At 33.0% G+C, this 19,451-nt stretch overlaps 1 protein-coding gene across 8 annotated transcripts in view; it reads right to left on the reverse strand.

The window, feature by feature from the left end:
- Csmd3 (CUB and Sushi multiple domains 3) overlaps window positions 1–19,451 on the reverse strand; it is a 1,082,130-nt gene that overhangs the window by 241,656 nt on the left and 821,023 nt on the right. For all 8 annotated transcript variants that reach the window (XM_063257640.1, XM_063257641.1, XM_063257642.1 and 5 more), the window contains one exon: window positions 1,390–1,581. In XM_063257640.1, coding sequence (XP_063113710.1) covers window positions 1,390–1,581 — 192 coding nt within the window. The remainder of the gene's footprint in view (window positions 1–1,389; window positions 1,582–19,451) is intronic.

Here is a 19,451-nt window from a genome sequence, read left to right on the forward strand (position 1 = left end):
AGGTCAAGCTTTCTGCAGGCTTAGCAATTTTTCACACTTTTTTAAGGTTATTTTCCTCACTAGAGAAGCTCTAATGCATATCTTTTCCTCAAGCTATCTTTCCTTACCAAAAAATAATACACAGCACCATAATCCATACAGAAACTTTCCACAACCTGCTCCATTTAAGTAATATTTAGCGCTCAGCTTTTTTCTCCCATAGAATTAGGCTTTGGTGGCTAAAGTATGTAGTTGTCTATAAATAGAATTTTATAACTGGCAATCTCAGGACTCTTTTGCAGTTGGGATTTTAGTGTTTTCTATAATTTTAGTACAAATATATCTAGTGTTTTAGGATTCTATTAGAAAAATTGACATAAAACAGCCCTTCTGATAATCCTAATAAGCCATATTATTCAGCTTTAAGAATCACAAAGCAGTAGCAGTTCTGAGGTATTTTATAATTTTGTTTTTATAAAAGATTCTCCTTGTGAGAAATGCAGTCTAATTTCAATTAATTAGAGAGTAGATTTTAACTGGAATTTTTTAGGGTTCAGTGAGGTATAAACATATGAGAACCTTGACACAGACACAAATTTTTTCCTAATTTCTTTTTCTTTGTAAAACTTTCTTAAGTTATCTCCCCTGCTTTTTTTGAGTACAGTTGTAAATACAAATTAATTGCATGCTGTGAGAAGTACAATGAAAAATGGAATCAGCTCTGAAGTTGCTTGAAGTATACTAAATAAATACGTAAATAAAATTTTCAGTAGATAAAAGAAAATTATTCAAAATGTATTCTGATTCAAGATGAAGCTGACACTAAACTACCTGAACACAAGTTTATGGTAAATCTTAATTAATTGTATAGTAGATTTTCTCCCAAAAGTGGTATATTCTTTCTTTCTTAGAGCTAGTGCTGAAATAATTTGTGTCCTAATTTTCTGATCTTTTTTTGCAATACATGAATTACTTGGAAACCAAAACTTTGAAACTCTGTCACATTTTGTAAATAAATAACAGTAAATAAATTTTCTCCCTTAAAAATAACCATCATAAAGGAAAGAGCAATATGGGTATATTAAATATACAGTCTGAATCTTCTCTAAATTTTTAATGCCATGGAACACTGCATTTATGTCACAAAGAATGATCAGAATTTTTCAAGAGCTTTGCTTCCTAACTCTTTACGGCTCTTAGTAAAAATCTAATGAAATTATAGACCCTTATTCTACAAAAATAATTTGTAATTCTTTGTAAGTTTGTACATTTTGGGAATTTTGCAATCCTTTCAAACCCTAGACTCCCATACAGAATTTATTCCAGAATGGAGTTCTTTTAATATCAATACAAGTTTTTAACCACTTTTTATGTTTAGATAAATAAACTTGAATGGTTCTTTGATCATACCTATACAGACTGGTGGGCTGGGCTGCCAGAAGTATCGATTTTCTACCTGAATGCAGGTTATTCTTTCTTGTCCTTGAAGTTCATATCCAGGGTCACATTGAAACACAACAGTGTCCCCAGGTTCTCTTCCGTCACCATTTCGAGTCCCATTCATGGGAATTCCTGGGTCACGGCACGCGGTGGCCACTGAACCTACAGAACAACACAAGCGAAAATTCACTCTCGATCTATGAAAGCCAGTTTCAAAGTTCCTAATTCTAGAGTATAACATACTTGTCTACTTTTAGAAAGGTAACTTTTAAAATGCTTGGATTAAATTTTAAATGCCTGTACCATAAACACTTTTTTTTTTACTTGTTAAAGAATAAGTATGGTAACTCGTTTAAAGAAATGGGACAGCATTTTAGTCACTAAATATTAGAATTGCTCTAAATTCTGACTTGTTCTGTCCAAGTCACTGTGAAGAGTTGCACAGAAAGCTGCATATTGGGAGGAAATATTTATATGATATACATTCCATGAAAGACTTGTGCTTACAATACATTTTTTAAAATGTAAAAAAAAAAAAAAATTAAGATAAACAAAACAAAAAAAAACCTCCTAATAATCAGCAACATGGGCAAAAGACATTTCATAGAAAACGATATCAAATTATACGTGAAAGATATTCAACATCATTGACTGTTAGGGCAATACAAATTAAGATCCTAATGAGATATTATTATATATCTATTATATATCTATAATTGTGTATCTACCAAGTTGGCTGCAATATTCTTTAAAAGCAGGTTGAGATGAATAAAAGACGACACTAAATATTGACCAGATCATGGAGAAAAATGTATCATTCATACACTGCCGGTGGAAGGTAAAATGGTACAGCCACTCTGGAAAGGGTTTTGCCAGTTTCTGGGAATACAAAGCATGAATTTAGTATACCACCCAGAAATGGCACTCCTGGATATTCATTCCAGAGGAAATGGCTAAACTGACCTAAGTCCACCCCACACAATGTTGCTGAATGACAGAGAGGGATGATCACTTACATACAACTTGGGTAGGTATCAGGGGAATTGCACTAAATGAAAAAATACAATATCAAAAAGTATACATTGTTGTTTTTTTTAGTGAAACATCCTTGATGACAAAATTATAACAGTGCAAAATGAATTAGGGTTCCCAGGGGCTGAGCGCATCAGGAGAGGGAAGGAAGTGACTGGAAAGAAAGAAAGAAAGAAATAGTACAGGGTTTATTGGGGTGAGAATTCCCAGAATCCTCTCTTGGTGACAATTACCAAAATCTGCACAGAACTAAATCCCCACATGGAAGCAATGTATACGTATAAAACCGGTGAACTCTAAATAAAATTGCTTTTCAATTTTCTTGTGATATTGTACCCTAATTATATATCGTCACTGGGAAAACTAGGGGAGGAGTACATACAATCTACCTCTACTGTTTATTAAAACTGTTTGTGAATCAATAATTATCTAAAAATAAAAATCTAAAAAGTAAACCTTAGATTTTATCAGAAAAAGAAAAATGGAGTAGTCTGACTCCCAGTAGGACTTTTCAGGTGGGAAATATATCCATAAAAGGAAAAACTGCGGTTAGTATAATTGCAAATCCCCCCTAAAAGGTATGCACTCATGTTCATTCATATGCATTAATTCAGAGCATGCTCTGTGTTTTCAGAATAACAGAACCCATATTAGAGAATATCAGGGTTTTAATTTTCATGTGTATTTGTTCCACTATATTCATCCATGGACCTAAGCAGGGAGCCAAAATGAGCATCAGACTCAACAGAATCTGAGCAGTTATAATTTCCCACTGTGGGTAGGGAACTCTTATGGAGTGCTTGCGGTGATAAATTCAGCCGTTAAGTTTTGCTGATTTTCTCTTGATGATTTCTATCAAAACCAAAACTAATCTTAGCTTGGACTTACAGTACTTAACTGGAGAATATGTTCTGTTTATAAGCTTTACAATTAGAATGTTTTTAGCTGAAAGAAATGACAAAAATGGGAAATGTGTTACAGATTTCAAAATGAAAAATAGGGACAACATAGAAGTTAACAAGAAACTTCAGGATTTTTTTTTTGCGGTTTCATGTGTGCTGAACTATATTCAAAAAATAGTTAAATTGCTTAAGAACATTCCGAACAATATAAAAGATATATTTATCACAAAGTTAAGAAAACACAGAAATGCAAGTAATGGGATCACTGTGACTTAGCCAAGTAGGTAGTGTGGGTGGAGAATGTAAATCTTCCCCCATCAACCCCAGCATTGAAGATGCCAACAATGAGCCTTCACACTGAGTTACACTGCCAGTTCTTTTTTTCTTTTGAAACAGGTGCAACTTTTGATCTTGCTGCCTCAGCCTCCCAGTGGGATAGGACTGCAGGCAGAGGACAACACACCCATCTCCAATGTTAAGTAGAAAAAATCAGATGCACAGCTTAAATATCATAGAGTTCTCTTATAGGAGAATACAGAAGGATAAATAAACCATCAGTAAAATCAGAGGCAGGTAATAGGACGTAGGAGATGGATGCCTTGCAAAAGGAAAGGTAGCCCAGAAAGGAAAGGGAAAAAAAGAGACACAGAAAGAGTAAAGACGTGTCCTAAATGTGGACCAAGTCTCCACAATGAATGCAATCATTATGTACTGAAAACATATCCTAATAAAAGTGAAAACTAAAAAGCAGAAAAAATGACAAATATTAAAAACCTAAAGTGAGACCAGCTAGCTAAAATAAGAAGGCTTTCATAGAAAAGCTAACACGTAATACGTGAGAATATGCATTTATCTTTGGGTTTTGTGGCCTTGAAATTTCTTTTCTCTTTCAACTAATAAATGAATTAGGATTGAGATTTTAAAGAATAACAGATAAAGCTGGAACTTAATGAAGAGTAAATCTTTTTTTTTTTTCTTTTGGGATTTACTTGAATTTTAAAAGTAGTTAGGTAAATACACACAGAAATGATTGCTTGGGGACACAGCTATTTTCTTATCTACTTTACGGTCTACCTGGAGTATGCTCTGTGCTTGTGGGTAAACAAAGTCAAAGCAATTTTACCATTGATCATTTTTTTCTGTGTTTGACTGAAATTATAGTTAGTAAAGAAAATAACCATTTGTGGGACTATGCTGTTTCTCCTTAGGAATTAGGAATTAGATAATATCAAGTAATTAACACAATTTTCAAAATATCATATAATGCTTCAATAATTATTGACCACATAATTTAAGAAGATTTCACATTTTTATTTACTTTTTAACTTTTTTGGAGCATATAATTTTCATCACATATAATGCTTATTTACATTTTCTTTTTGGTATTATATAATTTTGTGGGTTTTTTTGGTATCTGGGATTGAACTCACGAGCTTACACTTGCCAGACAGGTGATTGTGCTGTTGAGCTATATTCCTGGCCCCGTTATACAAATTTGAAGTACAAATTTGACCTCTTTATGTTACCTCATTCTAACATAGTGAATGAAATGAGGGATTTTTTTCTGTAATTAAATACTTTGTCAATTATTTTAAAAATAAAAAACGTATATAAAATACTATACTAAGCACTGATGTATTAACACTGGTGGTTTCTCTTCCTGTTTTAAATTTCTTTATTTCAAATCACTTCAAATTCAATTAATGAAATGTTCTCTGTATCTCTGTCAGCCCTTTATGCTTCATTTTTTCTGAGATCGGTACAAAGGAATCAGAAATTCCAGCAGTGATGCAAGTTCTTACATCTTATTTTTCCACTTAATAAAGATGTCCTTGATAAAACATTCTGGAAAATGAACTAGCTTATATACATCTAAATATAATTTGAATTTGACAGAAAAATTCAATAAAACTGACAATAAAAGATGACTTTTCTGTCATTCAGAAAACTTCAGATCTAAAGAACTGGGCATGTATCTTTTTGTTAATCTAGAACAGAAATTATCTCATGGCCAGACTGTAATATAACTGCATATTCTGCTCCTTTTGCTAGTTTATTGCGTAAAACTGGTGATCATGGGAAAAGTATATATAAATACCAGGATGTGAATAATGTCATTGGTAAACAGTATTTATTGGGTACTTTCTACATTTAAAACACCATGTTCAATGTCTCTTTTAATTCACAGGAAGTCTGAGTATTATTATTATAAATGTTTTTCCGATGAGAAAATTGAGGCTTAAAGATGCTAAAAAGTTTTTCAGTATCATAATTCTGCTTAGGGACAGTTAAAATGAGAATGCAGAGATGAGACCACATCCAAAGGGTATTTCTTAAATAAAAGTAATAAAATATTTTTAAAACGTTGAGCCTGCTATAAAAGGCATTTCTTAGTGAAAATGTCAACAATATGTTATTAATGTTTAAGTGTCAAGTTTTAAGGAAAACAGCTCTCTGCATACCTATGATCCTGATTACATAGTCCTAAAGCTCACATCCAGTGTTAACAATATTTAAAACCCATCAGTTTCTTATTTAAAACAACATTTTCCCAGACAACATTAGTCTTATTTATAAGGTTCCATCAGTATGTATAGTGTCACACTCAATAGCTTATATACATAAGCTAAAAAATAAGTTGTTCATTATGAGAGCCAATAAATTTAGTATGACGACCAAAAAATAATGACTTGACAGTGATTACTTTTTGGGTGAGAGCTTAGTGTGAGCATGACACTTAGTAGGAGGCTATATTTATATATTAAAGCTAAAAGTCAATGTCCTTATGAAGTAATATCATCCCTATTTATAAATAGGATAAATAAGCCCCAGAGATATTAATTGCTTCATTCTACTAAAGCTTGTATTTAGATTCAAAGACCAGGGGTTAACTACTATAGTGTATTGTCTCTGCACAAATCTATCCCACTACCAGAAATAAAAACATAGAGCCATACTCTACTAGTGGGACATGACAGCTATTTACATTACAGATAAAACAACTGGGGAAGATCAGACCTAGTTTGAAATGGAGAGACAAATAATATTAAGCTAGTTGGATCTCTTTATTAAACACAGAAACATCTTTCCTGCTGGTAATTTTACCCCAACAGGGAGCCAAAAAGACTCAGGTTACTTTTGTAGTTCTTGTTAGAAATAATAGAAATAAAATTCCTCCGCAGTATTCCAAACAGGTATTTAAATAACTGCGATAAAAAGGGCACTTCCACTGCACTTCTTTCATTTTCTGGCTCCTCTTTGCACCTCTTCTTTTGCTTTATTTTCTCCTTATAATTTATTGAGAGTGCAGAACTGCAAGACAGGAACACCCTGTTCTGAGCACCAACAGACCTGCCAGCCCACCGTTTTGAGCACCAAATCCTCTGTTTTCAGAAGTGGTCTGCTCCATGTGAAGCTAAGCCTGCGACATGTGTTGCTTGTATCAAATTCTCTCCACCTCACCAAGACTCCATCCCTACATATACCTTGTATTGTCTGAATCACCACTTTCTAGTTTGCTTCTAGGTCTTTCTCAATAGCTTGCGAATGTGGTTTACATTTTTCATTTTTATTAAACAAACACACACACACGCACACACGCACACACGCACATACATACATATGCACATCTATTTTCCTATTTCTCTGCTTTCTTTAATAGGAAATCTGGGAAATCTCTCTCCTGCGGGAAATTCCTACACAACGCTCTCTCTTCTTATCACCACCCTTAAATGTACACTACTAAACTGCTCATTTTAAACGCAGTCGAACAAATGTAGTGCTGACTTGTGTGCCCTTTTTCAGGTATCTTCCAGCAGCATTTGTCGCAGTGGACTACACCTGCTATCTTCAAATTCTTTGCTGCGGGCTGATGCACCTTATATTTAGAGTTGAATGGTCTCCCTGTCTTCACAATTCCTGAAAACATCGTCCAATCCTAGGGTTTTAAATGCTGTGTTTTACTTTGCTGTTATCTAATTTACATATTGTCTTCATTACTTTCCTGAGTGAATGATCATTCTATTCAACCATTTCATATTTTCTCCTATACAGGTCACAGATTTCCTAATTTAACATGTCCAAACTCTTTGCAAGATTGTAAAATGTTTTAATTGAAAAGTAAAAAGCTAGAGAAAATTTACAATGTCACCTTTGTAAATTTCACGTATGGTATTGATGTTATTGCTAATTTACTTCTAAATGGTTATAGTAATTAGATAAAATAACTTTGTTTTGATAAATAACTGTTTTCTTTAAAAAATGACTGAAATTCATACTACAAAGAAAATCACTGACTTAAACAGATTGAACACTGTCAAAAATGAAAAATCAGAGTTTGCTTTTGATTCTGTTATTAAACAAGTTCCCATTGTGTAATTCAGGCTGGCCTTGAACCCACAGTAATCCTCCTGCCTCAGCCTTCTGAGTGATGGAGATTATATGTATGGTACACCATGCCTGGCATGAAAAAAACTTTTTATATTATATTTTCACAGTGGTGCTTTTAATTGTTATGGCAGAATTTATTTATAACAAAATGAGGTTTACAATCTGGTTATATAACACATTAGAAGTAAATAACTATGACAGAGTTTTTTGTCTAAAGGTACTATTTTCATTCCATTAGACAAATAACTTTGCACTGAGAATATAGTTCAATGATAAATCATTTACCCCATATGCTCAAAGCCCTGTATTCCATTTATACAAAATCCCTCATATGTATCATAGTTTTTTTACTTATCATTCTCATTACCCAGAAAAAAGTCATGTAATCTAATCTGTTTTCATAGATTTTGCTACACACCATAAAAATAATTTTTCAAGAAAGACTACTTTTTACTAATTACATATAAATGAATTTTTTGCATGCATTATAAATAATTTATGCTCTACTTACAAAAGAAACCTTACATATTACTTAAGAAATTCTTTCTGCAATATCCCATCTTAATAACTGAACTAAAGCCACTAAACAAGTTAACTTCACTTGTTAATTGTACAACATCTTATCAAATCAAGCTTTGCTACACAATAGGAAGAAATAAATTGTCTTTCAAACTAAAAAATTAAAGAAAATCTTCTAAAATAGTTAAAAAATAATTGATCACAAAAATTACTGTGGAATGGTTGAAGGAATAAAATATTGAAATTAATCATTTCTTTGGCAAAGGTTTGTCTCATCACATAGTATTTTTTTAACTGGAGAAATTTGATTCAAATACATATCATCAACATTTATATCAGATTTTCATTTATTTAGTCAGTTCTGAATAACAAGATGTTTTCAGAAGAAACATTAATGTATGAATAAATTGTCATTTTTTATTCATATGTATTATTCTGTGCTATATATATGCTTCTGATTTCTTATTTTATGTCTCCTCCCCCCTGACAGTGTAATTTCATTAGAAATATGCATTCCATTCAATACAGATTTCATAAACTTATCTAGTACATTTCTACTTTTCTACTAAAATATGAATGGTTTCTTGAATTTTTAAGTCACAGATAATGTCTAAATTATTTTCTCTCTCTCTTTTTCTTTTGCAGGAGAATTAAACTCAAGGACAGTGAACTACACTCCAACGACTTTTTTTCCTTTTTTTATTTTAAAGACAGTAAAACAAAACAAAACAGAACAGAACAAAGCAGACCAGAACAAAACAATGCAAGTAACATAGGATTTTAAAACAAGACAACAGGAAATCAACAGTGGTTACCATAATGTTATTTGTTTTCTTTGAAATAGTTGTCCATATCTTCACACACAATGAATTCAAACAAAACAAGATAGTATAAAATTAATTAAAACAGAAGAATGAATGCATTGCTGGCCTTCAAAACCAGACAATAGGAAAGTCAACAATGGCTACCACAATGTCTCTTATACCTTCACACAGATTGAAATCAAATAATAGAAAATAGACTAAAAACAATCCAAAAAAAGAATAAAAGCATTATTGGACTTCAAACAAGATTACAGAAAATCGGCTATGGCTATCATAATGTCTTGTTTTCTTCTAAGCAGCTGTTGATACCATCATATGCAATAAAATCAATTCTTGTAACCTCTTTAGAAGAAGAGCTAGGCATGTATAACCCTATACACGTACATCAATCTTTTCTGTATTACAGGGAAAAACTAAATCAGACAAAACAAAATACAAGAAAAACAAGAAACAAAAGAGACAAATAAATAACAATAATGAAGAACCCAAAACAATAGGAACATAGACTTTCAAAGCAAGGTGGTAGGAACATAACTAAAGTTGTTATTTTGCATAGTTATCTTCAAAAGAGTTCTTCAGATTACCAGATATAAACATGCAAAATTGATCTAATCCTATGAATCTTGCTGTTTTGCTCCAAGAACAATAGAATTAGTAATACAATCATTTTAGCTATCTTAAGTGTATATTTACAAATTTAAATCTTTTTTTTTTCTTTTCCCTTCCTTCTTTAATTACTGCTTTTTTGAGACATGGTCTCAGTAAGGCATGCGTGAACTGATGATCCCTCTACATTGGCCTCCCAGAATGTAGAAATGAGGGGCGCACCACTGTGCCAAGGGAACGCTGCACATTCTCATCACGTTGCTTAGTATAACATCACTGCCAGATTCTCATGCATTCTTTTTGTTTAGCAAGCTGACTTTCAGACTATAAATTTGTTTATGTGAAAATTTTTCAAAAAGCAAAGCTGAGAATTTCCTGTGACTCAACAGTGTTACTAAAAGCAGGAGACTTAGACTTCGATCTCCATTATATTTTTTAAAAGGATATTGATCAGGCTATATTCATTCTATGAACTTTACTGATTTATCTGTAAACTGGTATGACAATAGTTTACCTTCCTGATAAATTCTTTAAGTCCTGTTCCAGCAATTATAGGTCTATGAATTATCATTTCTGAAATAACTCTTTCAAGAGCAGTTCATTTTACTAATCACTGTGTAATCTGTCTAAGAAATGCTTTTATATGATGTTGCAATCTGTCTGGAGACTTCAAGTTCATAATCCAAATTTGCAGTTCACAAGACCTTACATTTCTTTTCTAGTTTTACCTTGCTTTATATTTTTGTATTGACTTAAATATGTCACACCCTTCTTCACTTTAGTATGTATGAGGAAATCAAGTTGGGAAATGGGAATATTTAACCTAGAAGAAAAATTTCATCTAAAGTCAAATCAATAAGAAAATATTTGAAATGCAGATGGTAACCTAGAGCTAGGTTTCACTCTGAAGAATTTTGTCCTTGATCGAGCCCTTTCTATATGTACATACGATCCATGAATTTAATAAAGCATGCTTGACATTATTAGGCATAAACTTTGCCGGTTCCTCCGATATGTGGCTGTCTTAGAAATGCATTATTTTACTAAGGATTTCACTAATGATACAGCAAGTTGGGTTAAAATGGATGGCAGCAAGAGAGATTTCCATCAACTCAAGAGGGAAACAAATCTGCTTAATTACTGCATGGAAAACTTTCCTCTTGAGTACCATTGCTACACTATTCTTCAAAGTAGATAAAAATCTCTTTTCAAAATGCACAAACATTTTATTTTACCGAATAACTATAGAACTAGGTAAGTGCTGGATGTCAGAAATTCTATAAGATACAACATTTCCATGCCTTTACTGATTTTAATACTCCAGTACTGTGGCAAAAGTGGCAGTAGAGTCAATAATCTGATTTCGTGGATCCCAAAAAGTGAAACCTTCTTATTGTCTTTACAAGATATATCCAAATATTACAGAAGATTATGTAAGAGTCAAATGTGAAACAGAATTATATTTGAGGATCACTAGAATAAAGAAATTATATTAAAATTGTTTCACATTTTTTCTCATGCATAATATTTTGTACTTCTCTGATTTGACTTTCACATTCTTAGAAGCTGTTTCCAGGAAATCAGGGTCATTAACATGTATTAAGCACCAAGCAGTAGATACTGTGTTGCATTCTGCAGGACAGCAGACTAGCATCCTGACTCTGCAAAGCAACACAGTAAACAGGGACAGAACATGGGTGCACAGATTTAAAATACTATAACTGCTGTTAAACTCTGATTTTTTTTTTATTCAAAGAAAGAGTTCTTAAGCTTAAAACAGGAAGTTAAAAGCAATTAAAATTGTATAATTCAAAATATGTATTGAGCAAAATTGATATTACATTGGTGAATGTCGTAAAATAAAGTATTCATTTCTACAAATCTATTTTAAAGATGAAATATTTTCTAGAGATAGGTAGAATATGCACAACAAATATATTTGTGTATATTATCTGAATATTAAAAATTATGCAAATTTGTCATTTTTGTACATATGTTCATTCTTTAAATGGTTTCTATTCTGTGTTCAATACTTTTGAAACTTATTCTTATTACTACACATTTGTGGTACATAATGTTTGCACTCACTGTGGACAGTTACTATGTGTAAATAACACATCTTCTTCTTTTTACATCTCTTTTCCTTCTTTTTGTTTTTACTTGACACAGATTGAGGCTGGCCTCAAACTTGCGGCAGTCCTGCTGCCTGGCTCGGAGTGTTGAGATTACAGGCATGAACCACCATACTTGGTTTTGTCTCCATCTCTTGATCCCTTTCTCATTTGCTAAAGATCTATCTTGCTGTTTCCCATTCTTAATCTTTTATTTTGCACTTTGATTTATTTATACATTTAAAACATTTCTTCAGGGATTTTTCAATATATTTGTGTTTTTACTCATATTGTAAAATGTATTTTGAATTGTTGATATATTCAATTGTTGTCTTCATAAGCCACGATAGTGGGTGTACTTGTATGTGTTTGGTGTCAACCTGGGGATCAAAACCAGGATCTCATCTGTTGTATCATCTACCACCAAGCTACACCTTCAAAACTTGTATTTATGTATTTTTATTTTTGAATTCTGGTAAAAAGATTTAGGTGAAACCATTTACTAAAAACATTTAAATGAGCATTACTTCTCCTATTTGTAGATGACATAATCTTATCTGTAAAATATCCCAAGTAATCTACAGTTACAATAATTTAGTAAAGTTGCAGGATACAAAATCATCACGCAAAAATCAGTTGTATTTCTACATAATAACACTATTCTGAAAACATATTTTGGAAAATAATTCCACTTAAAATAACAACAAATATGATACTTAAAATACCACTTAAAATAACATCAACTACGATATTTAGGAATAAAACTACCCTTAGAGGTTAAATTTTTTTTACAAAAGTTGTGAAACATAGTGAAAGAAACTTAAAAAAAAAAAAACAAATGTATGTCTTTATTATTATTAAAATATCTATAACACCCAGAGTGATTTATAGCTTTAAACTAATCTCTGTCAAAATCCCAATGACATTTTTAACTGAAAATTAAAAAAAAAGATTTTGCAATTCATCTGAAAGCACAAATCATCTCAATAATGACATTAATCTTATGAAAGAACAATGCAGAAGGCATCAAAGTTTCAGATTTCAAATATATACATTTTAAAATACATATGAATATATATTCAAATGCATTTAAATATCTGAATATGTTTGAAAATATAGTATATATTTAAATATATATATATATATCATAAGTTATAATACTCAAACTGCAATCTATTGCTTAAAGATAGACATTTAGAAAAAGAGAACAAATCAGACAAACTAGAAATAAACACAAGCATCTAATATTGATTCTTTTGTTTTGCTTTGTTTCCTTTTTTAAGACAGAGTTTTCCTCTGTAGTTCAGCCCAGCCTTGAACAATGTAGCCCAAGCTGGCCTTAAACTCACAGCAATTCTCCTCCCTCCCGCCTCCAGAGTGTTGGAATTACAGCTGTGTGCCACCACACCCAGCTTTGTTGACTGACTTTTTGATAAGAATATCAAGAATGCACAATTTGTACCCTCAACAATTCGTGTTTGAAAAGTGGGTGTCTACTTGCAAACAAGTGAAATTGGGCTCTTACATGATCTAGAAGAATCATTGCAAAATGGATTAAAAACTTTAATGTAAGACCTGAAACTAAAAGAACTGTAAGAAAACAGAGGAAAAAACCTTCATGGTATCAATCTTTGCAATGACACGAAAAGCACAGGCAACACAAGTGAAAATAAATATGAGAGCTACATCCAAATGCAAAGCTTTTGCATAGCAAAAGATACAACAGAATGAAACAGCAATCTACAGGAAGGGAGAAAATATTTTTCAGTTGATACAAACTACATCAGAGAGTAATACAAAAATATACAAGGATCCTTACAGATCAATGGAAAAGGCAAATAGCATAATTCAATATGAACTAAGGACTTGAATGGGCATTTTTCAAAAGAAGGTGTAAAAATGATCAATAAGCATATTAATACCTGGTTAATATAACTAATCATGCAGATCAAAGTACAGTGATATATCACCTTGTGACATTCAGGATGATATTATCCAAAACAAAAAGAATGATCCAGATGTAATAGCATAGGTCTTACAGTTTATATTTGGGTGTCCTCCCCAAGCCTCATGAGCTCATAGTTGGTGTTTGGGGTAGGTGATTGGATCATACGGACATGGTACTCATCAGTGGGTTAGTCTAGTGACCAGTTCATAGCTTAATATGATGTTGAGAGTTAAAGCCTGTTCATAGGAGATTGGTCCTTGGAGTGTAGCCTGGAAAGAATATCTCCTCTCTTCCCTTGATGCCATTCTACTTTCTGTCTACTGTGCCAGGAGCAAACCTCTCTGCCATGCCATTCCACACTGCGTTGGAGGCAACCAACTATGTGATGAAACCTTTACAAACAGTGTGCTAAAATAAAGATTTCCTGTTTACAATTGCACGTATCAGGTATTTTTCCCAGCAATGAGAAAGCAACTAAGGCGTACCTATAAATCCAGCAATCTGAGAGGCTGAGACAGGAGGATCTCAAGCTCCACCCCACCCTAGGCAATTTACTTGTCTCAAAATAAAAAATAAAGTTCTGGGGATGTAGCTCATTGAGAAGGCTCTGTGTTTTATTCCTAGTAGAGCAAGAGCAAAGAGAAACAAAAACACGAATTGGAAGAATATATGAAAGTTGGAAGACTTGAACAGTGTGGAAAAGCAAAACTCTTCAGCTACTGGAAGAAATAGTGTGACAAGTCTTCAAGAATTGAAAATATAACTACAGTAAAGTAGTTGTACTTCCTGGATTTTATCCAAAAGAACTGACATCTGTGTCTGGTAAAGATACTGCCACTCCCACATTCATTGCAGCACCAGTAGCTAAGACACTGAAGTACCCTTGGTGTCCGTAGACAGAGAAAATGTGGTATGTACACATAATAGAATCCTTAGGATACAATATTTCAGGCTTAAATAAGTGACCTCACGGATCAATCTTTAAAATATTCCACCTAATGGAATAAGCCCATCACTGACAGATAAATACTATATGTTTCAACTTATGCAAAGTTTACGAAATCAACAAATTCAGAGATAAACTGTGGAATGACAAAGGTAGACCTCATGTTAACTTTCATTTCGGTACAGGGTTGAATCCATAAAGTGCCAGTTTACATCCCAATTGATTCTTTTTATCGCTTTTTTTTTTTTTGGTGGGGGGGGGACATTAAATTACCTATGCTGATCTGTAACTTTCTATCTTCCTGCCTCAGTCTCCTCAGTAACTGGGATTACAGATATGTAGACACTGGTAATTTTTCTTATCATATTAAAAGAAAATGAGGAAGTCTTCCATTGCAGACAAGTACTTTAAAATGATCCACGCATACTTAATACATCTGGTACTTCAAAATGCTGAAGATGTGCTTAATACATTTTCCCTATGTACAGTCATCATTTAACTATGTTTTGTGTCTTGGCATGTATACTCACCCTACTCATTAGCTTACAAAATGGTAAAGCAAGGCCTGAGGCAATAATGTCTCATTTAATTGAATATTCTAGTAATTTTTGTCTTTATAAAGAAAGACAATCAGCATATTCAGCCCCTCTAAAAAAGTTTACTGCTTATATAAACGTTTTATTGAAATGAAATCATGTGAAACTCAGTGAATTTCTGAGCCAACTATAATACTTATATTTATAAACAGCCATCAAAAGGTTACTCTCTATCCTTCCCTGCTGCCTGACTCAGCTTTTGCAAGGCAGTTTCGTGTGACATCCTTGGTGATCTCTGATTGGGCTTTTCCTTACAGTCACATTAGCTGAACTGACTTTTATTCTCAATACACTGGAGGAAATCAATCTTCTTAAGAAATGGATATTCAATAAACACTTCCATTAAGCATGTGCTTTAAAAAGTCAAAAGAGAAATGTTCTGATAAAGTACTTGGGTTTGAACTTACACTGTATAGCAAATAACAATGGAAAACTCACTGCTATTCATGTAATCATGAAGAAAAGCATTCAGATTACATTTTACAGGTTTAAAAACTGCTTCACATAGTTCAAGAACACGTGTTTCACATGAGTCCCGACTATTCAAGACCTGGTAGTGTTGTGTAACTTTCCATAACTGGTAGTTACACACCAAAGTAGCTGTAAGAGCATTACTTGTGAAATGTCTCTTCTGTTACCATCCAGGGTAAGAAAGGTTAAGGATTCCAGTCTGAGGAAATTTTATTTCATCTGTAAGTTGTCCTACATGTTCTCCTTGAAAGGAAGGTGTGAATTACGTAGTATCTGGAACATACTGGGAAATAAATGCCAATTCTGAGAATTTGTCACGCATTTTTCATTATTTGTTATGATTTCTCTGAGCATTAGAAATAGACATCGTATATCACCAGAGCTGAAAAACAGATGTCTAACATACAGGCTGTGGCTTATTTTATCTGAAGTTTTAATACTGATGATTTCTAAAAGATGGGAAAATGCAATCCCAATGTCAAATAAATCAAGATGCCAGGACTGTAGGCATAAACCAAAAATGTCCTGCATAAACCAGGGCATACGATAGTTCTAATATAATATGCACATAGTGACAGTGTAGTGCAAATGTCAAAGTGACCCATTCTGCCTAGAATATCCTTGATAGTGGAAGTGGCATTTGATGTGAGGTGAGTAAAATGACTAAGACTTTATAGATTTTGAATGTCGGCATAAATGTTCCAAGAATATGCAAGGAAGTTTGCAAAAGAAATACAAGTGTGAGAGGCTATTATTGTTTCAGGATAGTGTAGATAACTGGATGCATCTAAATAGTGAAGGGGTGAGGCTGACAGGCAGGTGGGGTACAAATTGTGACGATCTTAAGCATAATGTCATGGCTCTGAGTTTAGAGCCATGTTGTCATTAAGTAATATTTTTTTTAACTGAGGATTGAGGGGCCATTTGCATTGCAGTAAGCTCAGTCAGGTAGAAATATTGGCAACAAGTTTAGCTGGAGGAATGATGGAGTAAGTGGTTAGCTGACCATCATAGCCGTGCAGTGGACAATAATGAGCATGGAACAAAGGCAGAGGCACCACACAGTCCTTTAGGACGGGAGGACTTCAACCTCTCGTGGCTAAGGGATCCATTTCCTTGAGAATTTCCAGCACTTTAAGCTCCCAGCCTTTGTATTTTGTATTACCCAGCAGGGACAGAATCTTAACAGAGAGGTCAAAGAGTGATGAGTATAGAAAATGCTCTGTCAAAATCAGCTATTCTTTGGGCAAATGACAGCATGATGCCGAAGCATGTCTTCCCAGTGGACCCGAAGTGTAACAAGGCGGGCAGATTACAAACTTAAGCAGGGATATAGAAACTGACTGCTGAGAACCAAGGACAGCACACAGCACAGCATGAGGTGCCAGTGTCAGACTTAAGTAGCTCTGATTAAGCAAAAGTGCTTTGCAGACTATATCAGCAAGAAGCAAAGTGACAGCTCCTACAAAGGACGAGAACATCATGAAGTAGAAGTCACAAGGTTGCTGATAGGGGCCTGATGAAGATTACAAAGCTGGTGTGTGACCTACATTCCAGTTAAATTTACTTTTCGCCAAGCTTGGTGAAATATGTTTCATTGCTTGCATTATGTTCTCTTTATTTTTAATTGATTATTTTGTCTTTCAAACGAATGTTTGCTCAAAAAAAAAGCAATGGGAGTGGGGTGGTGGAGTATGAAAGATTGATGAATACAAAATTGAACATTAAAATCACAAAACATCTTAATGATAGGACTGTCCAAACTTGTGACTATTTTTAAGTATCATTTTTAATACTGCTCTCTTATTCTAAACATTTATTAGGTTTGGTCATTGAAGTACATAATTGGGTCAACAAAGGAACCCACCATATATTTAGAGGAACAAGGATCACATAATGAGAGTATCCTTAGAGCAATGAATTGGTAAAACCTACATTTTCATCTTTATTTGGAAAGGAAATTACAATTATGCAAAGATCATGAGACTGAACAATCAGAGAACCTTTTATCAAAGAGTTTTGGTTGCATGTTTGGCAGCATGAACAGCATTTAAGTACAAGAAAGAAGAAATCACATTCAAGGTGACATTTTACTGTTAGAAAATAGCAGTGTATGTGTGTGTGGGGGGGGTGTGATTATGATTTGCCTGAATAAAAGAGAAGAGATATTTGAGAATACATTGGAGATAAGTTGGAGATAAGTATATTTAATATCTGCTCCTTAACCTCTTCTTGAATGAATGAATGAATGAATGAATGAATGAATGAATAGGATAAAATAGATCATCGAGAGAAGAGAAATTTGGGTAGGCATTAAAGTAGTCATCATAATCTAAAATCCAAATTTGTCCTAAAAGAATAGATAGTCAGTGTATGGTCCATTTACACTCACTTTAGTATATCTTGTTTCTTTGAAAATCAGTATAACTTTTTCTAATATTCCTTACTTTAAATTCTATCTTAGAATTAGCTTGCTGCCTACAGGCAAAATAGTGAGAACCAAAGATGACCACTGTTCTTCTTAAATGAGCATGCGTGATCTATAGTTATTCATTCCTTATTAAGAATTGTTTGTATACAAAACCTACTTTTTTGAAAGGTGATCTTTGATGGGCCCCTTGGTGTCATAATTAGGAACAAGTGATTAAGATATAGAACTTCATTGCAGCTAATAGTATATGAGTGAAAGCTTTTTATTTTCTCTAGGAAATCAACACATGTATCCTGCATAATGATAGACTAATAATTGTATTATCTGCTAAGCATTTACTATGTACAAAACATGTTATGCTAATCTACTTTCAGACACACGTGGGTATGAGTCATATCACCAGGCATCTGCTAGAAATACGCAAATTAATTAACTTTCGGACCCTCACAGTATATATTTGGGAACTGGAAACAATACACCATATTTTACATAGCTTTTCTAAGGATTAACTGAGATCATTCATATAAACCACTTAAGGTGGCTCTTGGCACTAATAAAGACCTCATATATGATAAAATATGATAAAACATTTTCACTTGAAATCTTAACACTTAGAAATCTATGTAAATATGTATTACAAAAGACACTTTAGGAGGCAATTTTGCATGATTAATGCTATCAACAATAAATAACATCAATAATTAAGTTTTAAGATGCATCAATACTATAAATTTCCTCATCTTCAAACAACCATATGAAGGCAGATTTATTAAACTTGTAGTATAATATGTACAGTTTCTATAACTATAATATGTGCTATCTACACAATAAATGCAAAGATGCACTACTAAATTCATGGGGATAGCTTTAGTAAAAATTCCTAGAAATGAACAGAAGAGTCTGTTTATATAAACCAAACACATATCTTCATGATTGTAAATGCTACATTTGAAGCACTTTTTCACATTACTGTATGCTGACTTTTAAACACAATATAGTGACAATTTAAATGGGAAACACTACTGTTCATTTAAGGTTAAAAAAAAAGGAATCGTTAGTTTCAGAATTTAGAAAAAATCAAAAAAGAACAAATTTACAACCGATGTTGACTTCTGGACTTCTTTATCTCATGTGAGCTTCATTCATATAATACAGAAGAAATCATCAGTGTTACTTGATTGTTTGATGTACGAGTTTGATAACAAGCTTTACCCATTCCACATATGCTCATGCAAATTTTGATAGATTAATAGAAAA

The sequence above is a fragment of the Cavia porcellus genome, unplaced genomic scaffold (genome assembly GCF_034190915.1).
Source record: "Cavia porcellus strain 051 isolate PalLab524CR breed Dunkin Hartley unplaced genomic scaffold, mCavPor4.1 scaffold_10, whole genome shotgun sequence".
NCBI classification, from domain to species: Eukaryota; Metazoa; Chordata; class Mammalia; order Rodentia; family Caviidae; genus Cavia; species Cavia porcellus.